This window comes from Phascolarctos cinereus, unplaced genomic scaffold, assembly GCF_003287225.1.
Source record: "Phascolarctos cinereus isolate Bilbo 61053 unplaced genomic scaffold, phaCin_HiC Scaffold_2;HRSCAF=192, whole genome shotgun sequence".
In the NCBI taxonomy this organism is placed as follows: Eukaryota; Metazoa; Chordata; class Mammalia; order Diprotodontia; family Phascolarctidae; genus Phascolarctos; species Phascolarctos cinereus.
The window spans coordinates 355,581,493-355,595,345 of NW_027555625.1; the positions used below are offsets into that span (position 1 = coordinate 355,581,493).

The 13,853-nt window shown below is 36.4% G+C and overlaps 1 protein-coding gene across 7 annotated transcripts in view; it reads right to left on the reverse strand.

Moving 5' to 3' along the window:
* The window catches only part of MARK3 (microtubule affinity regulating kinase 3), a 128,362-nt gene that overhangs the window by 22,348 nt on the left and 92,161 nt on the right, over positions 1-13,853 (reverse strand). For all 7 annotated transcript variants that reach the window (XM_020971220.2, XM_078150395.1, XM_020971218.2 and 4 more), the window contains 7 exons: positions 10,707-10,763; positions 9,224-9,460; positions 8,920-9,039; positions 7,371-7,470; positions 6,977-7,089; positions 6,383-6,536; positions 954-1,171 (listed from right to left, as the gene is read on the reverse strand). In XM_020971220.2, coding sequence (XP_020826879.1) covers positions 954-1,171; positions 6,383-6,536; positions 6,977-7,089; positions 7,371-7,470; positions 8,920-9,039; positions 9,224-9,460; positions 10,707-10,763 — 999 coding nt within the window. The remainder of the gene's footprint in view (positions 1-953; positions 1,172-6,382; positions 6,537-6,976; positions 7,090-7,370; positions 7,471-8,919; positions 9,040-9,223; positions 9,461-10,706; positions 10,764-13,853) is intronic.

Sequence of the window (13,853 nt, forward strand, 5' to 3'; positions counted from 1 at the left end):
CCAATAAAATTAAATGGATTACTGGCATAATAAGCTTGAGGTGTAAGGAGATGGAAGCACAAGTTTGAAAAACTGGGTAAAGTTCAGAATAAACCTGAAGAACCAGTATGACTTCAGGAAATCAACTAACTTGCTAGGCTTTATTCCCAGCAGGAATAAAAATATTGCCTAAAAACTAAAAATAAGTGATACTCTATGTTCCTTTCCTTAATATTTATCTCACCAGGCTTTTTGGAGCCATACTAGTCTGCTACAGAAACAGTAGTACATGGTTATATATTATTGCTTAAACATTTCAGTAGTGCCTGACTTTCTGCAACCCCATTTATGATTTTTCTTGGCCAAGATACTGGGGTGGATTGCAATTTCCTTCTCCAGCTCATTTTTACAGATGAGGTAACCAAGGCAAACAGGGTTAAGTGACTTGCCCAGGTTCACACAGTTACAAAGAACAGTAAGTGTCCGAGGCCAGATCTGAATTCAGAAAGATAAGTCTTCCTGACTTCCTACCCACCTCGCTACTTAGCTGCCTCCAGGGTTACAGAGTAAACCCTTTTTCACAGCTTAGCAATGTTATAGGTTCTTAATCTCTCCGAGTCTCACTTTCAGATGATGCATTTGGTCTAGATGATTCCAAAAGGACTCTTCCAGTTCTAAATCTAGAAACCTGTACACCTAGGAAATCAATCCAGAAGGCAAAAGGATTTGCCAAAGGTTACACAAAAAGTAGTAGAAACAGGATTGGAATCCAGGCCCTATGACTGCAAATCCACACTTCTTTCCACTATATTACTACACTGCCTCTGTAACAACTACAGGATAACTGTTGCTATACCAGATGAACAAAAACAGAATTCATTTATAGACAAAAATCTTCATGTTCTAAACAGATGTTTAAACTCTCCTTACCAAAGAACAAAATAAAGCACCACTACTGAACAAACATGACTTACGCTAGGAATAGTGGCACTTTTCTTCCGTTCAGGAATATCTGCCTTATTTGGATTATTTGCATTACCCAGCATGGGACTAGCTGGTGCTAATCCCTTTCCTCCAACAGCACTACTGCTGGACTTCCTCGGCTGAATTCCTTCCTCCTTGAGGTCGTTATCTGCAGTGCTGGTCTGACTCCTTTTGGGATATGCCACAACTGGAGGAATGGATGGTCCAGCTAAAATACAGAATTTTTGTTTCAAATCAGAATATATTTTTCTACTACTGACTTTTTGAAAATAAAGTACTTAACAAGCAGGGCAACAAAGTGCTACTTCAAAGGAAAAAAATAAAGAAGATAATGCAGTAAAATCCTCTACGAAGTTCCCCCTGATATAAATTGTTAGGTGGCATCTACTTGTCCATAATTTTCAATTTCCTTTGAAAGATCTCACAATTAAGAAGCTTTTGGTGGCTGTCCTTTGGAAAACATCTTGGGAGGATGTTACTGTAGTCATAACAAATCAACTATGCTAATGATGCACACAAAATCATGCAGAAGCAATGGGTTCACCTTGGAAATCTGACTGAATTACATCCTTTTTTGTATAAGAGAGGCCTTCACCTTTTGGAACAGAATAGTATTGCACAATTACAAAACATTTCCTTTAAGCTGTCTCAAATTTTACCTTGAATTTAACTGTGTAATGCAATGAAATTGTGGTTTACCAAGGCAGGAAAAGGCATAGAAGGAGCCAGTACCCATTTAAGCAGTAGAAGAGAATCCAAAATTCAAACAATTTGGAAAAGTAATTATTCCAATTTTATGGAGGCGAAAAGTAAAAATGTATGAACATACTTAGAAAGGCAGCATGATGGAATAGACTTCGGTGAACTGGTTTCATATTCTGGCTCTGAAATTTAATAGCTGTGTGACTATGTACAGATATTCTAACTCTAAGGTTCAGATTCCTTATCTATAAAAATAGGGATAATACAGGAGGATAGAGATAATACCCCTTTCACATGTCTGTTTTAAGAAAAGTACTTTGTAAATCTTAGAGCATGATATAAATTTATAATATTCTTTATTTAGTGTGAGGAGTATTTAGATTTTGTAGCTATAAGAAAAAGAACACGGCTCTCATCTATAGAAAATTCTAAATCAAGAATATTTGAGTTGGGGGCAGCTAGGTGGCACAGTGGATACAGCACCAGCCCTGAAGTCAGGAGGACCTGAGTTCAAATCTAGCCTCAGACCCATCACTTGACACTTACTAGCTGTGTGACCTTGGGCAAGTCATTGCCCAATTGCCTACAAAAAAAAAAAGCCAAAAAGAATACTTGAGTTGAACTAAGGGAATAAAAGGTTTTGTTGGGAAAGCATGATTAAGTTTGGTGGTTTCAAAACAGAAAAGAAAACCTAAAGCACTGGTGACACTGTTCTTGGCTCAAAACATTACGTCTTCTCTTGTCCGTAACCAAAGAGGCCTAACATCACCTTAAACATCTTTCAGATAATTATTAATTTGTTTCAAAACTATGACATTTTTCATTTGGTAAAAAGATAGCCAAATCTGGCTTCACTTAAGATTATGAATGGCAAAGATAAATAAATACTCAAAGTAATGCAAAAATTAGAAGCTTGGAGTAAACTGTAAAGTTTAGGTGGTAATCAACCAACAAAAGCTTATATGCATCACCACCTTTTATGAGAGTACCTTTGATAATTTTAGCCACTGAATTATATCCATCAGGAATATTTAACTAGGTTTCAGCATAAACTAATGTTTTAAGGAATGAGAATTTTCATTTCATACAAACTAAATTTCTAAATTTTTTTTTTTTAAGAAACTGGTATATGCAAGTTAGCGTGATTTAGGATGGGATCGAGAAAAATGAGAAATAAATCTGCTCTGACATTTGTCTATGAGCACTCACTTACTTAGGCATTAGGCTAGATGTTAATTTTAAAGCATAACTTTGTGCCAAACAAACTGTAAGGCCTATGTTAGGTTTTTTTGTTTTTAAACTCACTTGGCTAACCAACTTTGGAACGGACTCCACCAAGTCCCCAAGAACTTCACAGCAGGAAACTCATCATCCTGTGAGACTGCATCATCCTGGTACTTATACCTTATCAAGACCCTTACTATCCTGTGCCCTTCTGATTGGAAGGCTGGAAGGTGCTCTATCCCCTTCTCAGTTCCTTTTGTTTGTTGTCTTCTCCCTTTTTGACTGTTAAGTTCGTTGTGGGCAAGGACTGTTTTTCTTTTTCATATATGTGTCCCCAATATTTAACACAGTGCTTGGCACATAGCTGGTGCTTAACAAATGTTTACTGACTGACTGGCTTATCCTTCCCACCCTACGAATCAGAAACACCAGCACTCCTAAAGCCCTGCCCTCCTTTCTCAGCTTATGAATCTCTCTGTACTCTGGGAAGCAACCGTACAGAGGAGCTGACTGAATTTGGTTAACTTCCTATTAAGTTTGTTTTAAAATGTTCTTATGTGATATTCCAAAAGCTCTGTGAAGGTAGGAACTATATCATCATAAAATTATATAATAAAAAATAGATTAAGAAACCTCATCAAGACGAGAAGAGAGAATGACATACTAAGGAAGAACACTGGACTATCAATCATGAGCATGGTTCAGGTTCTGGATTTGCCACCAAAGTCACTGTTGACCTCGGGAAGATCGCTTCACTACTTTGCTATTTTTTCTTTTGAAAAGTGAAGAGGTTATGTCAGAAGATAGTCTAAGACCGTTCTAAGCTCTAATTCAATTTAACAAACATTTACTTAATGCCTACTTAGATGCAAGGAACTGGGCTAGATGCTAGAGATACAAATGTCTATATAACACACATCATGCTCTTCAGATGCTTACAATTTGATGGGAGGAAAAATACAAAGGGACAGCTAGATGGCACAGTGGATAGAGCACTGGCCCTGAACTCAGGAGGACCTGAGTTCAAATCTGGCCTCAGACCAAACACTTGACACTTACTAGCTATGTGACCCTGGGCAAGTCACTTAACTCTGATTGCCTAAGCAAAAATACCAACTACCTAAAAAAAAAAACACAAACCAAAAAAAACAAACCAAAAAGAAATACACAAGTACATGAGTAATTATGATGTCACAAAGAGTGCAGTGTGTACAAAAAAGAGGTAAAAGTGCTACAAAAATTTGGGGGAGAGAGAGATCACTTTCATTTGTGAGGCGAGTTTAGTTAGCTTTATGGAGGTAGAATTTTGAGGAAATCGATTAAGGAAGATATAGACTCCAAAAGATTAAGAAGCAGAAGAGGAGACCACCCTTGTAATAGAATAACCAAACCAAAAAGAGAAGAGAGATTAAAAACAAGAATGGAACATAGAGAGCCAATGATATGTGAAGGGGGAATGGTGAAAAGGTAAGTGGCTCAGAAGTTTTATTTTAGTTTGTAAATAATTTGGAACCAATGATATTCCATGATGAGGGATAGGGGGAAGTGAGGTAAGAGAGAAGATACAAAATTCAGACTCACTCTATGATTCTGGCAAAGGTTTAATCACAAAGTACAAGGCCAGGGAGAAAATGTCCAAATCCTTATAAACATTTCTCATGTCCTTATACGGTGATTAGCGATATTTTTATTGCATTTAGTCAAGGAAATTGTATACACATTATAGCAATGTTAGATACTATAAAAATCAACTTAAATATATTTGGTCCCTCCCTTTCAGGAACTAAGACTTTGAAAACACTGACAAAGATAGGCACATAAAGACAGCAATCTATGTAAGGGTAAAATATCAAACAAAAATACTTCTATCAAATACAGTCTTCTGAACTCCAGTCCTGAATAATCAAGAGTTGATGAGACATTTCAAACTGGATGTTCTGAAGACACATCAAATTCAGTGAGTCCAAAACAGAAACCATCTTTCCCCCAAAATCCACTTCTCTCATGAACTTCTTCTCTTCTGTTAAAATCCTTCTGGTCACCCAGATTTACCTGTGAGGCATAATGAAACCTTCATTTGCCCTCACTGAACATATCCAAACAATTGCCAACTTCTCCGGCATCTACCTTCATCTTTACATAGACACAGCCACCATGTTAATTCAGGCCTTCATCACTTCTCAGCTGCATATGTATATAAGTCTATGTCTACAAGCCTGAGAGGTGATATACACATACACACATATAAACAGAATTACGAAGTCATATAATACTAATAAAATAACAGCTGTTTTAATAAAGCTATCATACAGTCTCTATCTCTAAAGATATTTCTCTTTCCAAACCATCCTCCACATAGCTTTCAAAGTAGTATTCCTATAACACAGATCATGTTATTCCTCTGTTCACTAATACCAGCAACTCTATATTACCTCTAGGACCAAATACAAACCTCTCTAGTATTTAAAGAACCTGGCTCCAACCTACCTTTCCAGGCTTATTATATATTACTTCTATTTACATACACGTTAGATCAGCCAAAGTGATTTTGCTGTTTTTCACATAAAATATTTCATCTCCCTTCTCGATACTTCTGACTTAGGATCCTTAATTTCCTTCAAAGCCCAACTAAAATGCAACCTCTTTTTATGAGGCCAATTCTGGATCACCTGCTTTTCACAAAATTAACCTCCTTTCATTTTCATTATGCTTATATATGCATTATGTATTCGCTATCATTTGTAAGCTTCTTGAGCTCGGAAGCACAGTGCCTTGTATACAGTAGCTGGTTGACTTATGTTTAGAAAACAGATGCCTCAGAAAGGAGGTGGTTTTTGGAAGAGTTATACACTAAACCAGGGAGGAGCAGCCACACATTTGACCTCTCAATATTCTAGGAAGATTTCCTATATGGTTAAGTCTACATAGCTTAAGCAGAACAACCAACCAGAGATACAAATAGATGAGTAATTCAGAAACTGAATCCAGTTACTCTGGCTGTAAGCATTATATATAGAACTTCTACTCACATACTTTAAATATCTTTAATTTCATCAGCTGTAGGTATTTTGTCTACTGATAGAGATTGCAGTCCCTCCATAAATTAGTAGACAGTGCTCCTGACTGCCGTGGCTGAAGAAAACTAGGATGGGTGTCTAACTCTATGATGACATGCCTCACAACTTGCCTAGGTTGATCCTCAGATAGCAGGTACAATGTTTGCTGCTGTGCCCAAACCCGAGACACTTCATTTTAGTGGAACCTATCAGAGCATCAGTTGCACTGGGATAGCCTTTGAGAATCCAGAGTTCATTTCTCTCCATGCCACATCAGGACTTTAGCAGAACACAAAAGAACTCACAAAAAAATGAAAAAGGCACCTGGGCTAGGTAGTGAGGTGAAGACTTTGTATCACTTTATAGGACCATTGGTCATAATCAGTCTTCTTATTTAAAAGGAAAAACAAAGAATATTCTTCGCTATTATCACTCACCATGATCACTGTATCGTCTTTGCTTCTGGCTTGAAGAGATGCTTCTTTGGACTTTGTGGTGAGGAGATTGTCCCGTGCTATTATTAAGATCACTGCTTGGCCTAACCTTAGCAAGTGAAAGATTGCTGCTGGAACTTGAATCACTAGCATCCAGCTAGGAAAAAAATTGAAAAAGGACAACATACATACAAATACAAATGATTTATTAAAATATAAACTGGAACCTCACATAATAGAGCTATTTTAGAGAGATGTTTAAATTATAGTTGAAAATTCAAAGAACATATTCTTGTTGGTCATTCAAAGATAAAGAAAGAGAGAAGTATAATATACTTTTCTAAAATATGCTGCAAAGGGCAGAAAACAAATACATTTGTGAAATATACCTTATACTCATAATCAGCTGGTATATGAAATTATGTTTAAATACTAATTGTAGACATGTTATCTGTGACAATGTCCAATGTACCTTGAAAAAGACAGTAACTAATAAAAAAGGAATACTAGTCATGGGACTTGAATGACCATTACATGTAAAAAAAAATTAAAATTACAAAAGGCATCTTTAGCTTTCCTTTCTGAAATTACTCTTACCTCTGATGATTTTCTGCCCAACAACAAATATGTGGCTGTGATTTCATCATATTTCATTTTACTAAGAGATTCTTGAATTTCTTCTTGTGAATAACCCATTCCCACCATAATATCTAAAAGAAGGGTATAAGAAAGTTTATATGACAAAACACTTTGTTTCAGGATAAAATGTTCCTTTGACTTAAAAAGACTATACATCTTCTTAAAATGAATGCATATGTAACCAATTATTCTAGTTACTTGCTGCTAGTGCAGTTCACATATGCTCCTAAATGTCAGTGACACACAATATCTCTATAAGCATATAATACAAACACACACTATATAAAAAAGCACATATTCAGATAGTCATTCTGGCACTGCACCTCCCCCCCCCCAACCCACATAAGATTACCTATTCTTTTCTGGTCTGAGATGTCTAGCTCTGGTTCTACAAATGGTTTAAGTTCATCTTCTTCATGCCCTGCATTGATCCACCTGTCCTTCATGATTTGCTACAAAAAAGTGAACTATTAATTAGCATTCATAAGAGTAAACAAACAAAAACAAAATCACAATAACACTTCAATTACTCCACTATGTATAAGGTCTCTGAATTTTAAAGTTTGTTTTCAGATTTTCATTACTAAAACTCAAGAAGGAAATGCTTTACACTTTCTTAGTATGTCATTCTCTCAAAAAGACAAGTATTAACTTCTGTGAAGGGATGTCCAAAACCAGCTGGTTTGACCAAGAATCGTATCTACAACATATGCTACAAGTGGTGATCCAGATTCTGCTTTAAGGCATCCAGTCAGGTAAAAACCACCACCTCCTTAGGCAGCCCATTCTACCTTCAAATGACTTTAATGACTGGCTCTCTAACTACCGCTGGAGCCAAGCAGAACAAGTTTAACACTTCTCTAATACGACAGCCTTTCCAATATCCAAAGAAAGCTATCCCCTTTATCTCTTCTACTCCAAGATAAACACCCCCAATTTCTTTCACTGGTCACTATATGGATTATCTTAAGCTCCTTAAAACAGCCTAAGACTGGGTTAGTTTGGGCTGGTGGTTTTTTTCCCCCCTCACATAATAGGGCAGACTCCCACTGAGCTTGTAGTCCACTAAATGCCCCAGACAGTTTTCAAGTGAATTGCTGATTAACTTTGTTTTTGGTAAAGTTGGTATTTTTTCCAACCCAAGTATAAGATTATATTTATTTCTATTAAAATTTAGCTTACTGTATTTGATTTGATGTTCAAGCCTAGTGAGATTTTTTTTCCCCCCGATTCTGACTCAGTATGTGGGTTGGGTATCTGGTTGCCAATTTTAAAGAGCATGTTATCTACACATTTATCCAAGTCATTGATAAAAATATCAGATAGCACAAATCCAAGAAAAAAATCTCTGGGATAATCTCCTGGAGATTGCTTTTATACAATGGACACTGAACCAGTAATGAATAATCTTTAGGTCTAACCAGCTTATAATCCATCTAAACTACTACTGTCTAGCCCATATTTATCCCATTTGCCTATAAGAAAAGCATGAAAGATTCTATTAATTTTTTTTTAAACAAAAATCTAGGTGAATTTAGAGACAGTATTTCATTGGCTGTACTATCCCAGCAAAAAAGGAAATGAAGTTAGTTTGGCATAACCTGTTTTTGCTGAAGTCATGCAGCTCTTTGTGATATACCACTTCCTTTCTTTCTACTACTCCCTTAATCTTTCTAGAATATTACAAAGAATTGAAGTCAAGCTCACTAGCCTATAATTTGCTGACTCAACTCTTCCCTTTCTGGAAGGTCAAAATACATTTGCTTTTCTCTGATCCTCTTAAATGCTTCAAATTGAAAGTCTTCAGAAATAAGTTAAACACTTTGGACAAGGTGAGCAAAGCTCTAAAAATATTTCAAAGAATGTTCAAAGCTTCCTATGTTTTTCACATTGGTAATTACCTCTAGTGTGCCTCTTTTGGTTGGATTTAGCACCAGGAAACGTTTGAGGAGATTTTCACAATCCGTGGACATGTAGAAAGGGATTCTGTATTTCCCTCTCAATACTCTCTCTCTCAGTTCCTTTAGGGAGGTCAGATTAGAAGAGTGGCAAATCAATGATAGGTTAAAAGGACAATATACCATCACAGTGATACAATTTTACAACTATTTAGCCTCCATAATTTAAAAAAAAATTATTTTGGTGGTGTTTGATACTACTACCAATTTTGGTGGAATTTAATAAGAATGAAATTACTTTTTGTACCTTTAGGTTTTGTCCATCAAAAGGAAGAGAGCCACTCACAAGAGTGTAAAGAATAACACCTAGACTCCAAACATCCACTTCAGGTCCATCGTATTTTTTGCCCTGGAAGAGTTCTGGAGCTGCATATGGAGGACTGCCACAAAATGTGTCCAGTTTATTTCCAACAGTAAATTCATTACTAAAACCAAAGTCCGCTATTTTAATGTTCATATCTGCATCTAGCAATAGATTTTCAGCCTAGAAGAATAACATTAGGGAAAATGAATTTTACTAAATAGACAGGATAATTACTAACACAAGTGACTTAGAGCTAGGTATTAATTTAGAATAAAGCTTTTTACTAATGATCTGCAAGTCAAGTCAACAGCATTTATTAAATGCCTACTAGGTGAAAGGCACTGTGACAAATACTGAGGATACAAAGAAAAGACAAAAAATCGCCTCAACTCTCAAGGAGTTCATAGTCTAAAGGGGAAGACAACATGCAAACAACTAAGTACAAACAACCTACGTTGCTTCAGTTGTATCCAACTCTTTGGGATTTTCTTGGTAAAGACACTGGAGTATTTTGCCATTTCTGATCCCTCACTTGTTTTTCAGATGAGGAAACTAAGGCAAAAAGATTAAGTGACATGTCCAAGGTCACACAACTAGATCTGAGGCCAGATCTGAATTTCAGTCTTCCTAACTCTAGGCCTAGTGTTCTATGCACTGAGACACCTAGATGCCCTATAAAACAGCTACAGACAAACTACAGACAGGATAAACTAGAGATAACTTCAGAGGGAAGACATTCTAATGATCTAAAGAAGAAGCCTTTCTAGAAAAAAAGAGAGCATAAATCAGAATTCATACTTCTATATCATAAAACAAGAACCTCAATTTAAATTCATTCCACACTCAGTTTAAGCCAGAAATAGTGATTAAGTCTTTTGCAGGACTCTGACCAAGAACAAATGAATTTTGTTTATTCATTGACAAAACTTTAAAATAAGGTTATGGACTTGCTGCCCATGAAGTCATACCAACTATATTTCTATTTCTATTCTATTAGTGATTTATTATCTCTCTTCTAAGATGCTCTTAGGGCATTAACTCTGGATACAGAGAAAGAATTTAATCCTTGATGGCGCTGCTTGCAATGAAAAACAGGTACCCAAAGGACACTAATGGTATATAGACAATAGTTTCACTCACAGGCAAGTCTTGTCAAAATGACTAAGGTTTGTGTGCTGACCTGGGACAAAATAATGACTACAAACTATACCATCACAGCATAAAACACTTAACATAATTTCTTTTTTTGAAACTCTCTCCACTATGGCTTAAAATGATTTTAAAAATATTAATACACAAATTAAATTTCTTATTTAAAAACAAAATTTAAGTGGTAATTAATTTTTTATTAGCACAGACAGGGAAGGTAAGATGTACAAATATATTTTACTCAGAACCTAGTCAAATACTATTTATTTCTACTTACTTTAAGATCCCTGTGAACAATATGCTTTTGGTGGCAGTATTGCACTGCTGATACTATCTGGATGGGAAAAAAAAAAGAGGCTTGGTTAAATTATCACTGAAGATGAGATTAATCATTAACAAGTCAATACTTAAGTTAAACATTATTATACCTTTGTAATCAGTATTTTGACAACTCTACAAGATACTAGTCAGCTGAATATAAATCTATCATCTGACCTTTCTGAAAACAATATTCTTATGGATTATGCTTTTGAGATGTCTAAATCCAGGTCTAATTAGATTAAATCTAATGTATTGGTGAAAGGCTCTCTTCTCTCTACTACTATTCTCCTTACTCCTAAGCAAGGTATATTTCTGGCACTGTTTTCAAACTTCCAGTTTGACCTGAAATGCCAGCAGCTGCTTAGAGGAAGTTTGACTTCCTTATGACTCCAGTGATGACCCTAATTCAAGGCAAGCTTATTTGCTCAGTAATAACTAAAAACACACATCTTTGTACCTTTGGGTTTTTTTGCTCGCTTGTTTGTTTTTGAGGGAATTGGGGGTTAAGTGACTTGCCCAGGGTCATACAGCTAGTATGGGTCTGAGGCCAAATTTGAACTCAGGTCCTCCAGAATCCAAGGCCAGTGCTCTATCCACTGCAGCACCTAGCTGCTCTTAACTTTATACCTTTGCGATTCAAAACAGCTTTCTTCACAACAATTCTGTAAGACAGGAAATGCAATGATCATTATCCTGATTTTATAGATGAGAAAACTGAGGATCAGAGAAGCAAAGTGACTTGCCCAAGGTTGGAGTCCAGTCTCCAAACAAGTCTTTGATGGCAAGTCTAGTACTCTTTGAACTAAATCACTCTGCCTTTATCAATGCCTATAGTTTTCAGACAAATAGCTCTAGATAGCCTAAGTTAGACTATCTATGCTATTCTTTAATTGAGAATGAACTGACTGAATGCCTGGTTTTTATCATGGTTACCACATGAATGATATTTATATTAAAAAAGAAACAATCACGAATTAAAACAGCTATTAGAAAATCACACCAACGCTTGTTGGCAAAATCAGTATTAGACAATTTACTTTTAAAAACTGGATAAAATATAATTTTATCTTTGGTTATCACCTATATTTCACATTCTACACTTCCCATTTCCAGTCACCCTTTATAATAATAAAGCAGAAAAATGGGGTAAAAATCTAGCAATATCAACTAATACACTGAAGAAAAAAAAAAGACTAATGTTAGGATTTCTGGTTAAGATGGCTACTTGAACACAAGGCCAACTGCTAGTCCCACACTCCTAACCCAACATAAACCTGAAAGACTGAATAATGATAATTCCAATAAGAAACTATAATAAGTGACTTCCTCCATCCCAAAATCCCACCAAAACAAACAAACAAACAAACAAACAAACACACAAACAAAAACCAATAGGAAAGTGAGCAGGAAGCTTCAGCAAAGGCAAACAAGTCCTCTGGCAAAGAGCCAAACACCCCTGTACCCAATAGGGCCTAGGGATCCCACTAGAAGGGGGATCAAGAGGGAGTTGGTATAGTAAGATATCTTACAGAGGGAAAGAGAAAATATTTCACAGTGTGAACTTCCACAGAAGGGCTCAGAGGTTCCTAACCCTGAAGATCCAGGGCTCTGCTACTACGTAATCTAAGGTGAGACAAAGCAGGAATGACCACAATCACCTCCTGAAAAAGTACAGCCTAGGGCTAAATCTAGCAGTAGTACAAAGCTCTAGTTGAAGAACCTGGAAAGTTAAGAAAAAGCTGGAGTTGAAATCTGGCCTCAGACATTTAGTAATCGTGTGACCTTGGGCAAGTCATTTTACCCACTTGTCTTAGTTTCCTCAATTGTAAAATGAGAATAATTGTATCTACTTCGCATGGTTGTTGTGAAGATCAAATGACATGATATTTGCCAAAAGCATTTAGCACAATGACTGACACACAGTAAATTACATACATATGCTTATTCCTTCCCCCCTCCCCTTCCCTCAGTTTCCTCTTGTTCCTGTTTCTTTCATTCACACTGCTTTTGTCATCATGTATGATGTTCTCCTGGTTTTGCTTACTTCACTTTGCAACAGTTCATAAGTCTTCCTCTTGATGTTTCTTTGTATCCTTCACATTCATATTCCCTATAGAACAATATTCCTTTATATTCATGTTCTATTATGATTTGTTCAGCTATTTCTCCAAACAATGTACATCTACCTCATTCTCAAATACCTGCTTAAACAAAAGGGGCTACTATAAATAATTTGAAATATGTGAGGCCTCTTTTTTTTTGTGAGGCAAGTGTTAAGTGACTTGCCCAGGGTCACACAGCTAGTAAGTGTCATGTGTCTGAGACTGGATTTGAACTCATGTCCTCCTGACTTCAAGGCCAGAGCTCTATCCACTGCACCACCTAGCTGCCTCCAGGCTTTTTTTTTTTTAAAAGCATTTACTTCCTTGAGCTGTATGCCTAGTAGTGGTGGAATCTCTGGGTCAAAGGGCATGGGCAGTCTTGTCACTTTCTTGGCCAATCCAACTACTTTCCAGAAGAGTTGGACTAAGTCACAGCTCTGCCAACAGAGCATTGTATGTCACCTTCTGACATATGATGCACTTCTCAGTGTGGTATAATTAAAAACACACTGGAACTAGAAACAAAGAGATCTGTGGGTTCCAATCCTGGCTCTATCCCTTCTCTATCTGTGTGGCCATCAGTCATTTGGGGCATCAGTTATCTTCTACAAAATAAAGGGATTGGATTAAATGATCTCTAAGATACTTCTTGATCTACAACTATATTCTACAGGAAAATATCTGTGTCAGGATATATCTTTCCTAAGTTATCTTAATTAGTAGCCACTTTTTTCTCTCTAACACCCCTGATATATAAATTTCAAGTCTAAGAAAAACAACAAGGAAAGTAAAACTGCAACAGAAAGACATATAAAGGACTCCTACGCAAAATAAAACATCAAATAATTGCTACCACTTATAGACAGTCTTGGAACTGAGCCTAAGAGCCCATGATATAGTTATGGCCTGTTAGATCACTAACTCTCCATCTAATCTGACACTTGCAGCCATCATCAAGGTGAATACTTTCCATGGAGAACGGACCCTTTATCTTCACTACT